General features: G+C 37.0%; 1 protein-coding gene across 1 annotated transcript in view; it reads right to left on the reverse strand.

Annotated features, from left to right (window-relative positions):
• LOC129724507 (uncharacterized) overlaps positions 1-20,482 on the reverse strand; it is a 589,670-nt gene that overhangs the window by 79,729 nt on the left and 489,459 nt on the right. The window contains exon 12 of the mRNA XM_055679461.1: positions 3,176-3,315. Coding sequence (XP_055535436.1) covers positions 3,176-3,315 — 140 coding nt within the window. The remainder of the gene's footprint in view (positions 1-3,175; positions 3,316-20,482) is intronic.

Below are 20,482 nucleotides of genomic sequence, written 5' to 3' on the forward strand. Positions count from 1 at the left end.
TATAAATGAAGATAAAGTCGAATTTACAACCGATTTGGTGAGGTGTTCTAACAATTTTAATAAAGTATAATAAATCAACGAGAAAATATTAACTGTTAAATTAAGTATTTGATTTGTCCTCAAAAGGACATTTTTTTGTTGAATTTAATATCGGATATCGTGCTAATGGCTGTGTTATCGCCGACAGTGAGAATAAGGCACTCTTCAGATAACACAGTCAAAAGCTGTTTTCACACTAAGAATTTGATTTTACTTACTACTAGCCGCTGTTACTTAGTAAGGACCATGTCATCCACTAGCAAACGGATTGGTTTTATCAGAAGCAGGCTCTCATATAGCCCAAATAGTACATTCCCGGTTTACTAGATATTATATTCTGTCGGCTGTGTTAAGGAAAGCAAGAATTAAGCTACCAATCAGAGGTTGAATCGGCGTTTCAACAAGGCTTGACAATTTTCAATCGCATAATTAGACAAATATCAAACTACAATTTTCTGCATTTGTTCGGGTGCATGAATGATTGTCCAATAGATTGTTGTAAGAATGGAGGAAATTGGTTGGACACTGACCAAGTTTTAAAACATTTCAAAGTGGACAATTTTTATGACGTTTTCGATGTTTTCGGTTTTGAATGTGGGCCCCTATTTGTGTTGACATAATACCTAATTTTATGTCAAAAAAAATAAAATATAAAATATTAAATATTGTGCAAAACCACCCTAAGGTTGACGCAAGGCTGTTTGTCATATTGAATGTTTTGATGTCTTCGAGAATTATCGCACGTGATAAGCACGAAACAAACTTAATATGATAACCCTGAAAAAATTCAAAATGGTTTCTTAAGCCCTCTGAGTATCATCCCGATTACGGAAATACCCAAATTGAGCGTATTTGGTCATTTTAGAATATTTCCCGGACACTGAAAGTTGCTCTCTTGGATTTAAAAATGGCACCTGGAGCAGGCTTTGTTTTGCTCATCTTCATCTATAAGGAGAGAACAGTTTTCTTCCCTCTTAACAACTGTGAGCTTACATTCAATGTGTATCACACCATCTGCTGTAGAGAGAGCGCAGAGTAATAGTTTCTCTGACGAAAAAACGCTTCTGATTTGACAGAGCAAAAACCCAGTGAAACTCTTGTAAATTGCTCATCCACGCACGCAAGATAAGTGAAATAAATTGCTCGGTGATCAACTGAGCATTGCGTTACCGTTCTTATCGCTCTGGGGTGCGGCAAAAACAGTATAAAATAGAACTTTCTGCAGAATACGCACCCATGATGGGTTGTGTATCTTCCTATAATATTAAATTCGAAAACGGTTAGGATGTGACTTCAATGTGAACCTAAATGTTTTGATATATGGCCAACTTCTCTTTTAGTAAAGAAGAAGCTAACAAAAACTACTCCCTCTTAAACTGAGAGAGCAAACAAATATTTACCCCTAACACGCGATGATTAAAAGTAAAAAGGAACTCTGCTATTGAAGTACTCTGCGCCTAAATGTGGATACTAACTCACTCTGTGTGAGAGAAAGTCTAGTTCTCCAAGGGGTTTGGCAGGTAGAGAAGTAAATTTGAGCAAAAATCAAGAGAACGCAAGAAGCCTGACCTGGAGTCAATTTTCGACCTCTTGGTGTCATTCTGTGGTTGATTTTTAGCTTCTTTGCATCGTCTCAAACATTTTAAGCTATATCCCGGAAAAACTGGTTGAAATATGTATTTCATTTGTATGGGGCCGCTTACTGAGGACGGATAAGTGTCTAATTACAAAGTGCAAAAAAATGACTTTTTTTCTGCCTTTCGATATATATATATATATATATATATATATATATATATATATATATATATATATATATATATATATATATATATATATATATATATATATATATATATATATATATATATATATATATATATATATATATATATATATATATATATATATATATATATATATATATATATAGATATATATATATATATTTGTATTTTGATGCGAAAACCTAATTTTCCCTAGTTTGAACATATTTCAACTTAAGGGGCAACAATGGCGCCATTTTGAGAAATCGGAAATTTTTCGATGTTTTTTCGACGCCATTTTGTATCAAAATATCAAATATCAAAATAATATCAAAATTCTAAGAGTTTGTCCACATATTAGCATCTTCTTACCCATCTTTAAAATATAAACCCTTATCAGTTTTGTTACCCAAAAACTGCAATGAGGCCTACTCAAGAAAATATCGCAATGGTTTGACACTATTATTCCTTTCATGACATTGACTATTGTTTCCCGGTCATCATTTCAATGTGGTTTTGAAATCTAGTAGAGAGATATTCATTTTTTTAAACAAGCTGTGTGATTTATAAATCATTAACATTTTTTATAATGCGGTAAGGTTCGAAAATTTAATGAAATCTTTCCGAGGAAAATCACAAGAGCAACAACATTCATATATAACAGTATTTCAACCAAACCGAATTCTCCACATATCCAATGTGTAAAATTGGTCATGCGGATATGTTGTGCGTTCTGCACAAAAGCTGGTCTTAAATCAACACTCGTGAAGATCTGTTAATTAAACAAGAGTAGTCCGTACGTCAAAAACCGTACATTTTCATTCGATGAACAGCGTCATCGGATCGCGCCGTTTGATATAATGATTTCACATCCATTTCCGCGCACATCCGGTGCGCTTCCAGCGTTTCGGTATAGCTGATTAACTCCATTGAAAACCACCATCCCTCATTGATAACGAATCGTGGCACCCAATTTCGAACCGCTGATGAGTTTTCGTTCTAATTAATCTCCCAAAACCATTTCGCTACTCTGCTGTGGAAAATATATGTGTGGATACAAGTTCATTTTCACATCCCGGAATTTAGACCATGATCCGCTCAAGAATCCTTATTCAAGCTTTATGTAATTTTCGCAACGTTCCAGTCGTCCGTTCGGGGCCCGCTTTTAAACAACCCGTTATTCGGCGGTTTCGAGCTCAACGACCGTCCTTTCAATATTTTCCTTGTATCAAAAATTCACTTTGATGTTGCCGAACGATATCGTCGGCCCCCATCAACCTGAAGCCTGACAGTTTGAAGTATGATAATCAACGTCACACCAAACCATACGAACAATATTGAACCGTTCTATCGGTATGAAGCATACGTACCTGACAGTCGCTGGCCCGCTGCCCAAATCGAAGGTGAACTCCACAAAGCCCATATTGAGGCACAGTGAGATATAGTCCCCGTACTCGTGGTGACCGCTATACAGCAGCAGTCCATCTTCCTGCAGCGGTTTGATGATTATCTGCCCTCGGAGTGAATTGATGATCCCGGCCGGGCCACGCGTTTGATGTGTGAATGTGGACGGCAGAGGAAGCAGGTGTATCGATTTCGATTCCGTCAGGTCGGTTCCGGTTGGCGTTGGCAGAAACAATCGTGAACCGAATATCCGACAACAAGGTCGCACCAGTTGTAGAATTTTATACGTATTAACGGTGATTCCAATTGGTCGGTAACATTGATGGGTGAAAGGGAAAGTGGGAGAGAAAAACACGTAATGATGTATTGTTAGTTCATGTTTGATTTCCATGCAGATAAATGAATGAATTTTGTGAAATGAGTTATTGATTGACCACATGATCAAATTTTACAGAAGCGCGCGGTTTACAGTGATATTGTCATATCAGTAGATTAACAGCAATTTTCGGAGAAGCGATGGAACACGATGCATTTGGATATCAGACAATTACAAGTACAGTAGCCAGCAAATATCGAACACAATAACGGGTTTAATCTGAGGTGAGTGATGTTGAATTTTAGGATTCGTAGTTAAATATTGAACTGTTTAGTTAATCTGATGTCCGGTTTATTACAGTGCGTATCTGTTGCAGATGGACATTGTAATAAAATTGATAGTTACGGAAATGTTGATGTTTTGCGAAAATTTCAATTGCATGAAAAACCCTGCTAAAATGCAGTATATGCCTCTAAAACTGTCATCTTCGAGATAAGTAGAGACTAAAGTATTATTTTTTTCCTGAGATATTCAATGCCTTATTTGTAACAGAAGACAAAACAATACATAATTGGTTTGGCAAAAATTCACTTTTCGGCTTTAATAGTAACCAACGATTGCATTCATTCCTGAAAGCTCTAACAAAATTTTTGTCAATCAACTTTTTTAACGCGAAGTCTTCAAAGCACTGAAGATGTTAAGTGCTACAAATAAGCCTGGACCTGACGAATCTTACTTAAAGTCAATCATCAAATTAATTCAGATTACTTTTTCTTCTGCTCCTTTTTTTTTATGAAAATTTGATTCAAATACCAAACAACTTCTTTTATGAAAGAAGAATTAGTTATAAGATTTCAAACAGAGCAGAGTTTTTGACTTTAACAAGAAGAGGCCCGTAACCTCGATTTCTCGCACATTGTAACGTCACGCTACATTATCACTCTCCTAAGTGATATAACCTTTTACGATCGGGCCCATATACTTGCGTAGGTAGAAGGTGACTTAAACAAAACCTTCTCTATCGCTTTTTGGACGTCCTATTCATTGTTTTATTGCTCACAACGCTAGTGTCAACATTGCAGCTGCTACGAAAAATAAAAAACCGGAGAAACCAAGTGTTTCTATATAGGAATTGTTCCGATTTAGGTTTTGTTATCCGTCATTTTTCACTTACACAATTAAGTGGGCTCGGTCGGAAAGGGATAAACAAAGCAAACAAAAATCTTACACATTGTTCTTTTAAGAAATTCTGTGTACTTTCTGAATCTGTAATAATACTGTAGCACAAAATTATACTTATTCCGAATCAGCTCACTTCTTCTTCCGCAGCACTGAGCATTGGGCTAGAAATAATATTTAGCATAAAAAAATATAAGCGTTCCCAGAGTTCATCCAAACGGTTTCTGGTCTTCTACAGTTTATTGGTATAGCTAATAGCAAAAACATCATATCAACAAGACAGGGAACCTCTGCCCTGCCTTGAGCGACAGTTTCTGCTGCGCAGTCTTTCGAGGAAAAGTGTAACTAACGCATGCTAGTGTGTGTGCTGGCGATGTGAACGCACAGGCTGGACTATTACATGCACCCATTCTGTCTTCGCAGCGATGTAAACTTCCACCTATAATAGATGGAGTGCGCTGTTTGATTTGACGCTTGTCATTTGTATTAGATCGACCTAGAGATTCCAGTCTTCTTGATATGATGTTTTTTTTTTTTTTTTTTTTTTTTTTTTTTTTAAGGGGGGATTTGTTAGTAGCTCAAGTATTTATGATAAATATTAGTAAATAATGAGTATGTGTGTCCAATCACAAATGGTGACTTCTCAACACTGTTAGAAATTTGTAATTTTAATTGTTAGGATTTGTTTGCTTTCGCAATTAGGACTTATCATTCGTAGGGATTTAAACCTACTTGTCAGAAAAGGGGAAGTAAACTTACAACTAACTTAATTGCTAACTTATTGGCTATAAAGAGAGCTTATCGTAGCAATTGAGGATTGCAACGATTTTTGTCGAAAATTGTTAATAATTTTATTTGACATAGCTTCTAATGGTTCAACACCAGTAAGTCTATGTAATTCGAGTGTACCAAACCAAGGAGGACGCTTCAAAATCATTTTCAGAATTTTATTCTGAATCCTTTGGAGCGTTTTCTTCCTTGTTGAACAGCAACTTGACCAGATCGGTACAGCATAAAGCATTGCTGGTCTAAAAATTTGTTTGTAAATCAAAAGTTTGTTCTTTAAACAAAGTTTAGAATTCCTGTTAATGAGAGGATATAAACATCTCGTATATTTGATGCACTTGGCTTGTATACTCTCAATGTGCTCTTTGAAAATAAGTTTTTTATCATAAATTAGTCCCAGGTACTTAACCTTGTCGGACCAACTTAAAATAACCCCATTCATCTTGACAACGTGATTATTGTTTGGCTTGAGGAAAGAAGCCCTAGGCTTATGCGGAAAAATTATCAGTTGAGTTTTAGAAGCATTGGGAGAGATTTTCCACTTTTGCAAGTAGGAAGAAAAAATATCTAAACTTTTCTGCAATCGACTGCATATGACACGAAGACTTTTTCCTTTTACGGAAATGCTTGTGTCATCGCAGAACAATGACTTTGTGCATCCTGGAGGCAAATCAGGAAGATCTGAAGTGAATATGTTGTACAGGACTGGACCCAAGACTGAACCTTGAGGTACACCTGCTCTGACAGGAAATCTATCAGATTTTGAATTCTGATAGACAACCTGCAGTGTTCGATCAGTAAGATAATTTTTTAAAATTTTGATTAGGAAAATTGGAAAATTAAAAGTTTGCAATTTCGCAATCAAACCTTTATGCCAAACACTGTCGAATGCTTTTTCTATGTCTAAAAGAGCAGCTCCAGTGGAATAACCTTCAGATTTGTTAGCTCGTATCATATTAGTAACTCTGAGCAATTGATGAGTTGTGGAATGCCCATGGCGAAATCCAAACTGTTCATTTGCAAAAATTGAATTTTCGTTGATGTGTGACATTATTCTGTTAAGAATAATTCTCTCAAACAGTTTACTTATTGAAGAAAGCAAACTGATTGGTCGATAACTTGAAACTTCAGCTGGGTTCTTATCCGGTTTTAAAATGGGAGTAATTTTTGCATTTTTCCATAATTTGGGAAAATATGCAATTTTGAAGCAGCAATTGAAAATTTTCACTAAAAAATCCATTGTGCTCTCAGGGAGATGTTTGCTTAGTATATTAAAGATTCCATCGTCACCAGGGGCTTTCATATTTTTGAAATTTTTAATAATTGATTTAATCTCATTCAAGTTAGTTTCAATTATTTGTGCAGGTAAAAAATTCTGGGAAGAAATTAAATCAAATTGACGTGTGACTTCATTTTCAATTGGACTCACAAAATTCAAATTTGAGTTATGAACACTCTCAAACTGCTGAGCAAGTCTTTGAGCCTTTTGTTCATTGGATACAAGAAAACGTTCGCCATCTTTTAAAACTGGAATAGGCTTTGAAGGTTTCTTAAGAATCTTCGACAGCTTCCAAAATGGTTTTGAATATGGTTTCAATTTTTCAACTTTAGTCTCAAAATTTTGATTTCTCAGAAGAGTAAATCTATGCTTAATCTCTTTCTGTAAATCTTTATAAATAGTTTTAAAAACAGGGTCACGAGAACGTTGATATTGACGTCTGCGGACATTTTTCAAACGAATTAGAAGTTGAAGATTTTCGTCAATTATTGATGAATCAAATTTCACTTGATCCTTTGGAACAGAATAATTCTTGGCATCAACAATTGCACATTTTAATGAGTTTTGTAACTTTCCCAATTAGCCTTGTTATAATTAAAAACAGAGCTCATAGGGTTTAAAACTGATTCATGGGATAAAGAAAAAGTTATTGGAAGATGGTCAGAATCAAAGTCAGCATGTGTGATCAAATCACTACATACATGACTTTGATCTGTTAGCACCAAATCAATTGTTGAAGGGTTTCTTACAGAAGAAAAGCATGTAGGACTATTCGGAGACAAAATAGAATAGTATCCTGAAGAACAATCATTGAATAAAATTTTGCCATTGGAATTACTTTGAGAATTATTCCATGAACGATGTTTAGCGTTAAAATCGCCGATTATGAAAAATTTCGAACGATTTCTGGTGAGTTTTTGTAAATCACCTTTAAAATAATTTTTGAGCTCGCGTGTGCATTGAAATGGTAAATATGCTGCGGCAATAAATAAAATCCCAAGTTCAGTTTGAACTTCAATTCCCAAAGTTTCAATAACTTTCGTCTCAAGATGGGGAAGAGCACGATGTTTGATTCGGCGATGAATAACAATTGCAACTCCACCGCCGGAACCCTGAATCCTATCATATCTATGAACCACGTAATTGGGATCATATTTTAATTTTATGTTAGGTTTCAAAAATGTTTCAGTAATAATTGCAATATGCACATTATTTACTGTTAAAAAATTAAAAAGCTCATTCTCATTGGCCTTCAATGAGCGAGCATTCCAATTTAATATTTTAATTGTTTTATTTAAAATCATTGCTAAATTTTAAATTAGAAACAATTTTAATAGTAAAATTTGTGCCTATTTGAATGGCTTCAAACATTGATTTTGCCTGCAACATGGCGTTCATAAGATCGAACATTGCCTGTTGCAAAAAAGAAAGTTTACCTGCCGTAATAGGCCCCAGGCAGTTGACATTAGAAAAAATATTTTCGGCAGCAATATTAGCTGGAGTAACAGGTGTACAATTATTTTCTAGCGTGTTTTGCTTACCCATATTAACGATCATATTCGAACTACCAACACTAGGCGGTATAATGTTCGAACTACCTGTAACCTGTGCATAAGTTAAACGGGTATGCAAAGGAGTAGGTAAACTATGCGTCACTGGTACGCTTGGAGAATTTTGTTTTGAAGTTGGTTTTAATTGAGAAATTGAATTTTGTTTACCTTGCCTTGCCTTAACAATTGCTAAACGGACTGTGCATTGATAAAAATTTGACATATGGTTGCCGTTACAATTCGCACAGCGAAAATTTTTACTCTCTTTCACAGGACATGTGTCCTTTTTGTGAGAAGAGTCTCCACAATTAAGACATTTTTGGTCCATGTTACAGAATTTGGAACCATGGCCATAACGTTGGCAAGTACGGCATTGGGTGATATGCTTTTCACCTCCGCCATACTTCCTATAAATTTCCCACTTTACACGCACATTATACAAAGCATGTGCTTTTTCAAAAAAATTTAAGTTGTTAACCTCATTGCGGTTAAAATGAATTAAATAATTAACAAGGGAAATTCCAGTTCTCTGACTGTTTTCGCCTCGTGATTTTTGTTTCATTAGAATTACTTGGGTAGGGGCTATGCCAAGTAATTCTGTTAAAGTAAGTTTGATCTCATCAACGGTTTGATCGTTGGTGAGACCTTTCAAGACAACCTTGAACGGCTTGGCGTTCTTAGTGTCATATGTAAAAAATTTGTACATCTTGTCAGTTAAATACTGAACAAGACGATCACGACCCTTTACTGAGTCGGCTAATAAGCGGCATTCACCTCTACGGCCAATTTGATAGGTAACTTTAACGTCAGAAACAAACGTTGAAAGTTCCTTTTTGAATATATTAAATTCAGAAGAAATAGTTACCACAATAGGTGGAACTTTCTCCTTTTTTAAAGATTTTATATTTTGTATAGTTTCATTATTAATAACTTCCATTTCACCAGCTTCTTGCTCAGGCAAAATATCAAAAGGATTGTCACTACAGACACTCGATGTGTCAGAAAGAGATGCCTCTCTTTTCCTCCCCGCAGCGATGCGAGGTTTCTTTTTCCGTCCAGCCATTTCAGGTGATACGAAAAAAGTTAAAACAAATGTTAAATTCAAAAGTAGGTAGTCTTGAGAAAGACTGATGTGAAATAACTTTCAGGTAGTCTTTAAAAGACACACTGACAAAACACAAACTTTGAAGCTATAGGCAGTCAAAGACCAGTCCACAAGCAACCGAAAAAACGTCTGATCTGTAGGACAGTTCAAGACGCACTGATGTTTTTGCTAATAGTTTAATTTGTATGCCTAATTGAGTTTGCGAATTGGCCACAGACAAGACGCTGTGATACTTTTTTTTCTGACATGCTAGAACTTTACGGTTTTTGACAAAGTTGTAAAATTTAATGAAACATTGTAGAATATACGAAATTTCTACACGCAAAAGTTGGATGGTGCGAAACCAGTACAAAACTGTGCGTTTTTAGCGCAATTGTTGATGTAATTCGAAACCAGTACAATGATTGCGTGTTGGGCATAACGCAATTAATACTCTAGCGTTTCTCCAATGTATTTGGCAGCTCCAAACTACTACACCTAAACAGTTTCAACTGGTATCAAGCAGCATTGCAAAGCGAGCGAAAAGCAAAATTATTCTCCTCCTTTCTGCTTGAGGACGAGACAAATGCTACGCTTTTCAAGTCTTTTGCACTCACGCTTTCGAGATAATTTTTCTTCTTCATGCATTCCTCTGAATAGCAGCAAGCACGCACCGACAGTATGAGTGAGACTAACAACACTAGTATTAAATCAAGTATGTACAGCACGGGTGTCTCGCTCATTTCTTGAAGCAACGAGATATCACCTTGCGCGTCGCAATCCGAACCGAAAGAGAAGCGAAAGAGCAACCTGCAAATTGTATGTGATGTATCTAGTCTAGCCACTAATACACTCGACGTGAGAAATAAAGTGTCGGTATATGATACATATTCTGATTTCATTCTATGTCAACGTATTCGCAGTACAACTGTTGCGTTATGCGTTTCACACATTTATTGTGCGATTTCTGTGCAACATTTGTGCGAATCGGGAAGACACAATGATTGTACAAGACATCAACTTTTGCGTGTATCTATATAACTTTTAGAAATATACAAGTTTTTGTAAAATTTGTCTTAGTTTTAAGTTTTTTGGTAAACATTTAGTAATCTGAAACAAAAAACATAACAAAGAAAAGAATAGATGATCTTTAGTTGAAAATGTAAAAAAAAATATTTTCTGGAAAATTTCAAAAAGGTACTTTGATATACTTTTGAAATACTTGGATTTGGACCCATTCCCGGCGGGTGATGCCATATGGCGAATGGAACTGACATATACATTTTTATTAGAGTTTAACAATTATGCCTGAAGCTTTGCACGATGAAACTATTCAATGGCAAGAGAACAGATACATGATCAATATGAAATACAGTTTTTGTCAATTGTGCATATAGTTGATGAGTAATAAGAGTTGGAAGTTCTTTTTTGAGGTTAAAACTGATTTCTCTCTGCCGGGAATGGGTTAATTTCAATCATAAATTCCAAATACCAGAGCATGTTTACCGGAATGATGCGATACTCACACTTTTACATTACACGCTAAAGCTTTGCGGCTTTCTGTAAAGTTCTGCAGGTTTCATATTTTTCGGTATTCATCTTTTTCTTAAGTTTTTCATCAAACTTTAGGTTTGTTATACAGACATTAATTTAAGATATTTTGATTTGAACACTGTTAGATTTGTTTTGATGGTTAAGAAATTATTAGTGACGATACCATCGTTCAATTAAATACAAAGCTAGAATTAGAAAGGTTAGCCGAATTAAAGAATTAAATTAAGCCGAAAAGCAGTAGTGTTTACGGAACGTGCAACCCGAAAGGTGACGCCCAGTCGTAACATCTAATTTCGCCGCGGGGCTACTTGCTTGCAAAGTAAGCCGGCCATTAAATTGAATTGCCGATCGCCTTACGCCGCGCGAGCGCACGCACACGGAGAAGCAGTCAGCCACACAGGGGAAGCAAAAGAGCTTGATCACTAGCGAGGCGAGTCTAGCAATGGGCGATATTTGAAAAAAAAATCGATTCTCCTGCATCGATTAATCAAAACCAATAAAACCGATTTATAAGAAAATCGAGTCTGAAAAATCGATTCAACAAAAAATCGATTTTTGTTTGGTATAAGCTTTTTACGATCTTTTTTGGCTATATTTATGGTGATTTTGTTTTGTTTGCGTTTTCTAGTTTATCAATCATGTTCAACGAGTTTTCGTTCACAACATCTACCAACGACACGGCTTTTTTAGTTTATTGCCATCTTCTTTTGCCGCGTCGCCTTTGGCGGTTTTTTCCACTAAGAGTTTTCGTTGTCGCTCATCCCATAGATCATTTCACGAGACGTTTGTGAACTTGATTCATGAACGAAATTTCGACAGAAAGTTTCCTTCGGTTTTTAAATAAAAACAAAAATAAATCGGTACAATGACAGTTGGTAGATGGGCGAACTGTCATTGTAGCGGTTTCGAGCAAATTTCAAGCAGTTTCAAATCGTGAATTAAAAAAGCGAAGGACAATGATAGAATTTTTTTAAATAATGTTTTACTTAAATTCCGATCTTTCAGATGATAGAAAAAACTGATATAGCTGAACAACCCAATTCATAAAAAAATCGGTACATCCGCAGCACAAACTCAAATGAACAAAAATCGCGCTCGCCGACACCATGCAGAACAGAATGCAGCAAGGCATATACACGAACATTTAATTCAACTTTTGCAATATTTGAGTTAACGAGTACCCCGCTACTCATAGTTGAAAAAGAAGCGCATACACTGAGAGAAAAACACTTAAGAATTTCATAAGTTACAACTTATAAACATGCTTAATTTCGTTTTCATAAGACACTTATGCATTATACATCAAAGTGTATAATCTTTATAAGTCTATCTTACGATTTGTATTTATACGTCATATGCATCTCATATGCGTAAGTTATGATTTTCATAAACGTGAAAATTTCATACTCATATCTTATGAAACCTGCAAAATGGCGAAGCAGTATTGCATCGTTCTTGATGAGCCGAGTTTGTTAGATACAAGTTATAAGCTTTTCAGAAGCGCTAATCTGCAATTTGCGCAGCGAGTGTCTTTCAATGAAGAAACTGTTAACTGTTAATGAAGAAACTGTTAATGAATTATTCTGAAACTGGGTTAAAAATTGTAGAAAAAAGTGTAAGTACATATCTACAAATCCTATAATTACTTCATGTCATATATATGTAGTTAAGCATCTATCAACTATTGTGTTCGTTGAAGAGGACAACGCTGACGATATTCAGCAAGAGGAATCAAGAGAAATGAAATTTGAAGTACTTTATTATCATTATAATACCGCCATGACATAGCAGGATATACTTTTTAGGACAAAATGAACAGTTTTTGAAACTTTTACTTGTACTTCATATTAATATTTGTAATATTTGTGAATAAAAATGAGTACGAACTAGAGTAAAAAGCTGTTTTCTTATCAAAACATATTGAGGTACTCAAAAAAGTTCAATTTTTTTCACCATAGATTGAGTATCCATATTTATAAATAAAACTAAAAAAAAAGAACATGCACAGGTGTACATTTTATAACCTAACAGTTATAAAGTTCATGGCAAAAATTATGAGTTTTATAACATTAGAGTAATGATATTCATATCAATCCCTTCATAAAATTCATATTTGAAAGCTATGATTTTGAAATGTCTATTCTTATAGCATGCATACTACGACCAATAAATTTTATAAGTATGACTTATGAAAATCGTTAGTGGTCGAAAATCAATTTTCCCCTCCAATTCATAAGGCAAAATTTATAACTTCCATAAGGGATCCTTGTGGCGCAAAATCATAAGTTGTTCTCATGGAATTCAATTGTTATTTTCTCTCGGTGTATGCCTTTTCTACCGAAATTAGGGATGGGCGAACGGCTCACGAGCCGTTCATATGAACCGGTTCTTAGAAAAGAGCGAAAGAACGAACGGCTCACGAAAGAGAACCACGGTTCTTTGGGTGCAGCAGAACTGTTTGGTTCGCGCGAACCCGAAGTTTACCGAGACAACACGAACTGTCACCGCTCGTGAATCAATGCGATTCATGAGTCAGTTCAGAGCCGCTTGATATATTTCATAACGCATGTGTATTAGCCAAATTTCATACAGGTTTGTCTATTGATGTCGCGTTTACAAAGGCAAAAAAATGGTTACTGCGTTAAAAATACTCGAGGGACTTAATTTGGCTGCGGATTGTTCTTTTTCAACTCGACCTACAGAAAACGTCAAAATGGACAGCGTGCCCTATCCACCATTCGTGGAAAACTGGATATTCTGGAACCTTGTGGGGGTGGTGACATACTCATGAAAAAAGTTGTCATGGACGTAGATAATTGTTTAAACCAACAAAAACATTTGAAATGCGTTTTTCTCGGTTTCATGTCTATTGAACTTTAGGCCATTCTTCAACTATGGTCATCCCGGTAAAAAGTTGACACATTTTTCAGATCAGTGTCCGAGTTCCGAGCAAACACTTCTTCGGAGAAAAAAAATTTGTATACTATCAATGAAGAAACTTTCTTCTCTTCAAAAAAGAGTGTTCTCGGAATTCGGCCGCAGATTACGTTAGCAACAATAAATGCAATTACTATTGTCTTCAATCCGTTTTGCACACATTTATTTTTCAGGCGAAAAAAAAACGATCTTGCCATCCAGAGAATCGATTCAGTAGAAGATCGCGCATAGAAATCGATTCAAAAAATCGATAAATCGACCCGAAAAAATTGATTTTGGAAAAATCGGATCGATCTTGCCCATTGCTAGGCGAGTCGCCGACAGATCGTCTCACAAGAAGGTGCGTCCGTCATCAGTGTCAAACAGCGAATATAGGTGCGGTTTAAAAATTAACACGCATAGAGATTGCAACGAATTTCGTGACGTCTGTCGCTGGTGCACATTCAATTCACAGTTTTATCGCTGCTCAAAAAGATTAGATCTTTACGATAGTTCGTGAACAGACAGCCATTGCGAAATCGTGAACCTCGTGTCACGAAACTGCGACCAAATCTGGTACCCATTAGAATAGCAGAGCAGCGGTGGAATCTAATTCGCGGGTAGCGAAGTGAGTAATTTGGTGGCGAAGTCCGGTGCTTTTTTTTTTTGAAGTGAGGAAACGGTCAAACCTCCAACACACGTGGATGCCGCCGATGGTCAATTCCCATCCTTCAGTGCGCGTGTAAAGTCTAAACGGTGACCGCAAATTCTCATCATTCGAGTCACATCACATCAAAAGAACCGGTAAGAAATTGCACCAACCATGATCGTTTTGGCCTTGGTATTAACAAACTCCTACAAACAGGGACGCAAGCAAACATCGACACACCTAGCACGGTCGAATCAGGCAATCGAAGATCGAGCTCTCCATACGGACTGCATATCACGATCGCGGGGTCGGCTAGCGAGAGATTGTTGCACCGAGGAACCCAATACGACGTTGGTGCTTCAAAGCGAACAGGAAGGTGTACTCTAACTGAACTAGAGCTATTCAGAATCAAAAAGCCTTCGTACGCGAAGTAAGTGGTGCGATTAGAGCGAACTTAAACCGTGGCTAATTTCCTGGGGCCACAGGGCTTTTCTTTTTGCATATCTCATTTGCAGTCTTGATCTCGTCATCACGGTTTGGATCTGCACCATTTCGGAGATTGGCAGCGGAGCTCCTGCTTGGTTTGCGGAGTCGATAACTATTGGAGTCGTTCTACGATCACGTTGTGGGCGGAAAGCTCAGCAGCAGTCAGCACCAGCGTTGCAAATCGAGCGAGTAGCAGAACTCTTCTCCTTCTTTCTGCTGGAGAACGAGACATATGCTACGCTTCTCAAGTCTTTTGCACACACGCTTTGGAAATACTCTTTCTTCTTCATGCATTTCCCTGAGTGGCAGCAAGCACGCACCGACACGAACAAACTCTTGCGTATTGTTAGTCAGCTACCGTAAAAGAGTACGCCAGTTCCTGCTAGTGAGTAGGAGTACTCGACTAAAATTGCTTGACTGCTTGAGTGCTTGAAAAACTGTGCTCGAAAACGAAAATGCTTTCTTCCCGACAACCGACAGTGGGGCAACGTGAAGGGTATCGGACTGCTTCAGTAAGTTTTTTACAGCAGTACAATGCAAAACCAGCCGAAGCGAACCGCTGCCGAAGTAGTCCGATACCCTATCATTTTTTCTCCTCTGCAACCATCGCAAAGCATCTTGAATCAATTGTCTTCGGCTGGTCGTTCTCGCGAGTTGGGGAGTAGGTATACACGAGTACACACGAGAAAAGTAGACGGGAGTGTGTGCATATGATCTCGGGAGTAAGAAAGAAAGCAGGAAAGAAAAGCTTGATTGGAGAATTCTCTACTGTGTGAAAGCGGCGACACCGAGAACCTCACATGAGGTGTTGTATGCTGCTTACGAGCGAGACTAACAACACTGGTCAGCACACACTCGACTCATCGTGAGCGGAAGGCTCGGCGGCAAGCACCAAGAGCGCCTCGCTATCGGTGCGTTCTGCGTAACCTGACTCGGATCCCTAGTGAGATCGAAGACACAGTACTGTGAGTAGTAATGATAAGCAAAATGTGTAAGATAGCTAGGGAAAGATCATAGGAGTTAGGAGGCACGAGTGATGCCCTCAATGTAAAGCCATGTAAACTGACAAATTGAGTAATATGAAACGTTAACACCATACCTGTTGTCTTTTTATTCAGTTTTGGGTATTCCAATCTGCTAGTCGGATAGGTGTCGGGTATTTTGTCTCAAACCCACACCAAAAGTTGTAACAACACAACAACAGTGGCTCAAAATAAACTTAAGATTATCGACTAGTCTGTAATCTATGTTGATTTTCATCACTGGATCGGAACTCAATTAGAAACTTTGAAAATATCTTCCGTATTCGCAAGGGATCTAAATTTTCTAACATGATGTTCATGGAACTTACGGATTATGGACTTCAATTATTCCCCTAACTAACATACAGGGCCAGATGCATCGCATCCATCAGATAAAATTTTCGGTTGTGATCCCCTTAGACATTTTCTTATAAACATTTCATGAACTTCATCAGTCAAAATAGGGAAACTTGGATCACTTTGACGAATAACTCTTCGAAGTCCAATTGAGTTGATCTTTTGTATGAGAACATTGTGAACCATATTAAGTTTTTTTTCAAAAGGCACTAAAAATCCCAATTTTCGTTCTAACTTTTTCCCACATTTTTTTGTATTTTTAAACCTTCTACAAAGTTATCAGTCTTCTAAAAATGCATGTTTTTGCAAAAAAAATATTATTAAAGTTATTATTAAAACTATTTAAATAAACAAGCTATTTGCCATATAATAAAATTTTCAGGGGTAATTGCACCATCTCCAAATTTCGCAATTATTCACAAATGGCAGTACCACTGTCAATTAAGTTACAAACTTTCGTCTTTTAAAGTTTGTAGTAGTGAGAGCCCTCCCTTCTAGAGGAAACCCCTCCTTCAAGTTACCATTGACATATTTCTTACTCCTAAAAACCTCACCATGTCAAATTTGTTTCCATTTGCTTGATTTGTTTTCAAGTTACGCAGAAGTTTGTGTTATATTTGTATGGGAGACCTCCCTTTGGGAAGAGGGAGGGGTCTCGAGCTACTCTAACAACCTATTCCGGCTCCAAAAACCTCTACATAAAAAAATTCACGCCGGTTGGTACAGTGGTTTCCACGTCTATGAAGATCAGAGAGACAGACAGACAGATAGAACTGCTTTTTCATATGATTAGATTTCTTGTAGTAATTTAAATCGCTGATTTTACGTATTAAATTATTGGTTCACCATCTTTTATAACAAAATTTTGATTAAAAAAAAATTCCGATTTTATCACCTTCCCTATTTCATCACCCCACACATCATCAATGTGGTGTTACAATCGGGTGATCACTGCATAATGAAAAGACGCTCCGGTAAAACGATGAAAGCAGATAGGACTTTTTGAAATGTTTATCCAGATATATCTGCTCATTGTAGGTGATGCTAAACTTTTCTGGGTGCTGCAATATTCAAACTAGGTGTTGCAATACTCAGTAAAGCGATTCCAAATTCATGATGAGTTGTGTAAAAGGTTTACTTGTTGACTGTTCAACAAAAAATTAAGATTGTTCCCCTAATCTGTTATTTAATGTCTCCCTGTTTTCACGTTATTCCAAAAAAAGTTATCTACTGAGAATACAGAATTCAATAACACAGTTTTTTTTTGCCTTGGCTTATATGTATGATTTTTCATGTGTTTTGCTCTAAAATCAAATATCCTCGAGAGCTTTTGAGAAATCATAAATTTTTTTATGTTTCTTCGATGCCATTTTTTGCTATTTTGTGGATAAACTCTAAGAAATTCGATATTTGACATTAAGAAATATTTCAAAAGAGGGAGAACGGAACAACACTTTGTGCTGCTTTTTGTGACACATTGCGTGAGAACAAAGAGCTTCAGTTTGAGCAGTTTGCGTTGCGTTTCGGGTAGAAAAAATAGCAGAGAAAAGGAACCGAAAAAGGACCATATACACTTTTGAAATTCATTCAAACACGATTCTCAACGGTGGCGTGGACGTGTTTCTTAGGACATATTACGCACGTCCAGACATGTTTCTGTCCCGGTATTCATATACAATCGCTACATGCATTCACTACTGATACCGTTCATTAGGGTGGTAATGACTTGTATGGAAAAAAATTATCCTTCGTCGCATTTAGAAGTTCATTCAGTGGAAAGGTGAAACTTTAACCGATCGATTTTTTAATTTTTTTGTTTTTGGATAACACCAGATCTCGATGTTTCATCCATTTTAAGACATGTTCCCGAAGTCAGATTAAGTTGAAGTTTAGTTTAGGAAGAAACCATTTTTAGTTTTGAAACAAAACCCATTGAGCAGCACTGAAAATTAGCTTCAGAATTATTTCAGTAGGAGTCAAATGAAGTGCAAAAACCAAAAAAAAAAAAAAAAAATTAAATACTATAATCGTTCGTTTGTCAAATCCGATAATCATTGCCCCAAGCAACACACAAAGTAAGACACAATGTGTGGTGTCGCACATTTTGGCAAATGCACAAAGAGTACTCAGTCGCTTTTTTTCGGTGCGAAAGAAATACAAAAGAGTGAATGGGGAGAAGAGAACACAAACGAAATATCGGGAGTGGCACGCACGGTTTGATGGCAAATCTGTTGTGTACAAACTTGTGTGGTTCTGTCTGCACTGAGGTGAATTCCAGCCCTGTTGGTCACTTTTGGTTGTTTCCCAGAAACCGGATCTTGGATTTCAAAATGCAGTCTGCAGTCGATTTACGGCCTCTGGACGTCATTCTGGGCCCGGAAATATCCATATTGAGTGGCATTTGACCATTTTTTTTTTGCTGTTTCCCGGACTTCTGAAGTTTCTGGCATCTGTGGTCTATTGCCGGCCTCTAGAAAATACATATTGGGTGGTATTTAACCTAGTTTGCAGCTCTGATTTGGTCGAAGTTTACATTCTATACATGACTCGACATTTACCAAGTACAATAGTTAAATTTTAGTGGACGCGTAACTAATGTTCCAATCGTTTTCTCTGAAAACGAAGGATTTTCAATTTACATCATCCTTTAGAATCTTGCCGAAAGACGTTCTACGTCGAAAAGTGTAAATCTTTCGGTATCACGAAAACTTTTATGAAATTATTTCATTTTCGCAAACTTTCCCTTTTCGATTATTCAAAGTTTAAAACGAAATTGCTAACACATGTCCCCAATATATCGAGAAAGATTATTAAAAATTTCTTCGTAGACGAAAAACTAATGTTAGATGTACTGAACATTGAGAAGAAAAATTTATCATAGATTTCTTATAATTCTGTGGTTAACATTTCAACATGGTTTTTTTTCGTAACCAAAAACTAGTTGCCCATTGTCATAAGTAAATTGTGGTATTGCAAATAAGATGGCTGAAAAATCCAATTGTTATGCTTGCATAGGACTTTTAAAATTTGTAATCGAAGACCATTCATTGGCTGTTTCCTCCGTACAAATCTGGAAAATAATATGTGAAGTGGAGAGCCAATTTCAACTCTCATCGTTCCAATGGCTCTGCATTTTCATACATTTTTTCAAACAAATCTGAATCATTCGGTCAAATTAATATAGATTCATGCAAATCGTCGGCAACCTCGTGTATTACGCCACTAACTAACAAACGCACCAGATATAATTGCCAATTCGTGGTATAATTCCGGCCGATTCCGCTTTGTCCGTCTGCCTTGTTCATGAAAATTCAATATTGTTCGATGCTTATCGGGCATATAATTAGAATATATCGTTCAATTTGAGCAACTGGCATGTCACTATAACTGACCGGTCGGTTGGTATGCACGTGTCCGCAAGTGCTCAAACTCAAAACGGTCAGCCCAGTGACGCGCCCACAAAATCGGTGGGATCACCGTTACGACACAGCTATAGAACCCCAGGCTCACACTCACACACACTGCATTACAGAAGAACAAATAGTATCCTCCTCGCGCAGCTGGTGACTAAATTGTGTGCGTGTGTGTATGTGGATACAGACAAGCGGATTATCGGATCGGAGAATGGCTGGCAAAATTGGCACCAATCCTAAAAATGCACTATAATCTAACGGTGTACGGTTTGCGCTCCAAACAGAACAGAACCGGTGATTATCGGTGCAGCAGCAATCGATAGACTTCGGCGCATTCAGGTTGGAATAATTGATGACTGCTTTCACCTTCATTGCCAACAGTCAGTGGCTATTGTGGCTTTGGTCGTGCGAATTATCCGCTGGATTTGGTTGCTAACCGTGCACAGACTATCGCAGCCAGTGACAGTTCATAGACTGGCTGGAATATTAATGTGCTGCAAATTAATTTATGCAGTTATAAATCATCCGGTAACTGGACTAGCGCGACAAGCGTCTGCCGGTTGCCGGGTATGTGCTAGAGCGAACGATTGCCTGATTCCTGCGTGAGATTTTTTGCCTCGATACTGATGGATCTCGACAGGTGATAATCAGAGACGAAAATCCGGAAAGTGGATATATTTTC

Source organism: Wyeomyia smithii, chromosome 2 (assembly GCF_029784165.1).
Source record: "Wyeomyia smithii strain HCP4-BCI-WySm-NY-G18 chromosome 2, ASM2978416v1, whole genome shotgun sequence".
Lineage (NCBI taxonomy): Eukaryota > Metazoa > Arthropoda > Insecta > Diptera > Culicidae > Wyeomyia > Wyeomyia smithii.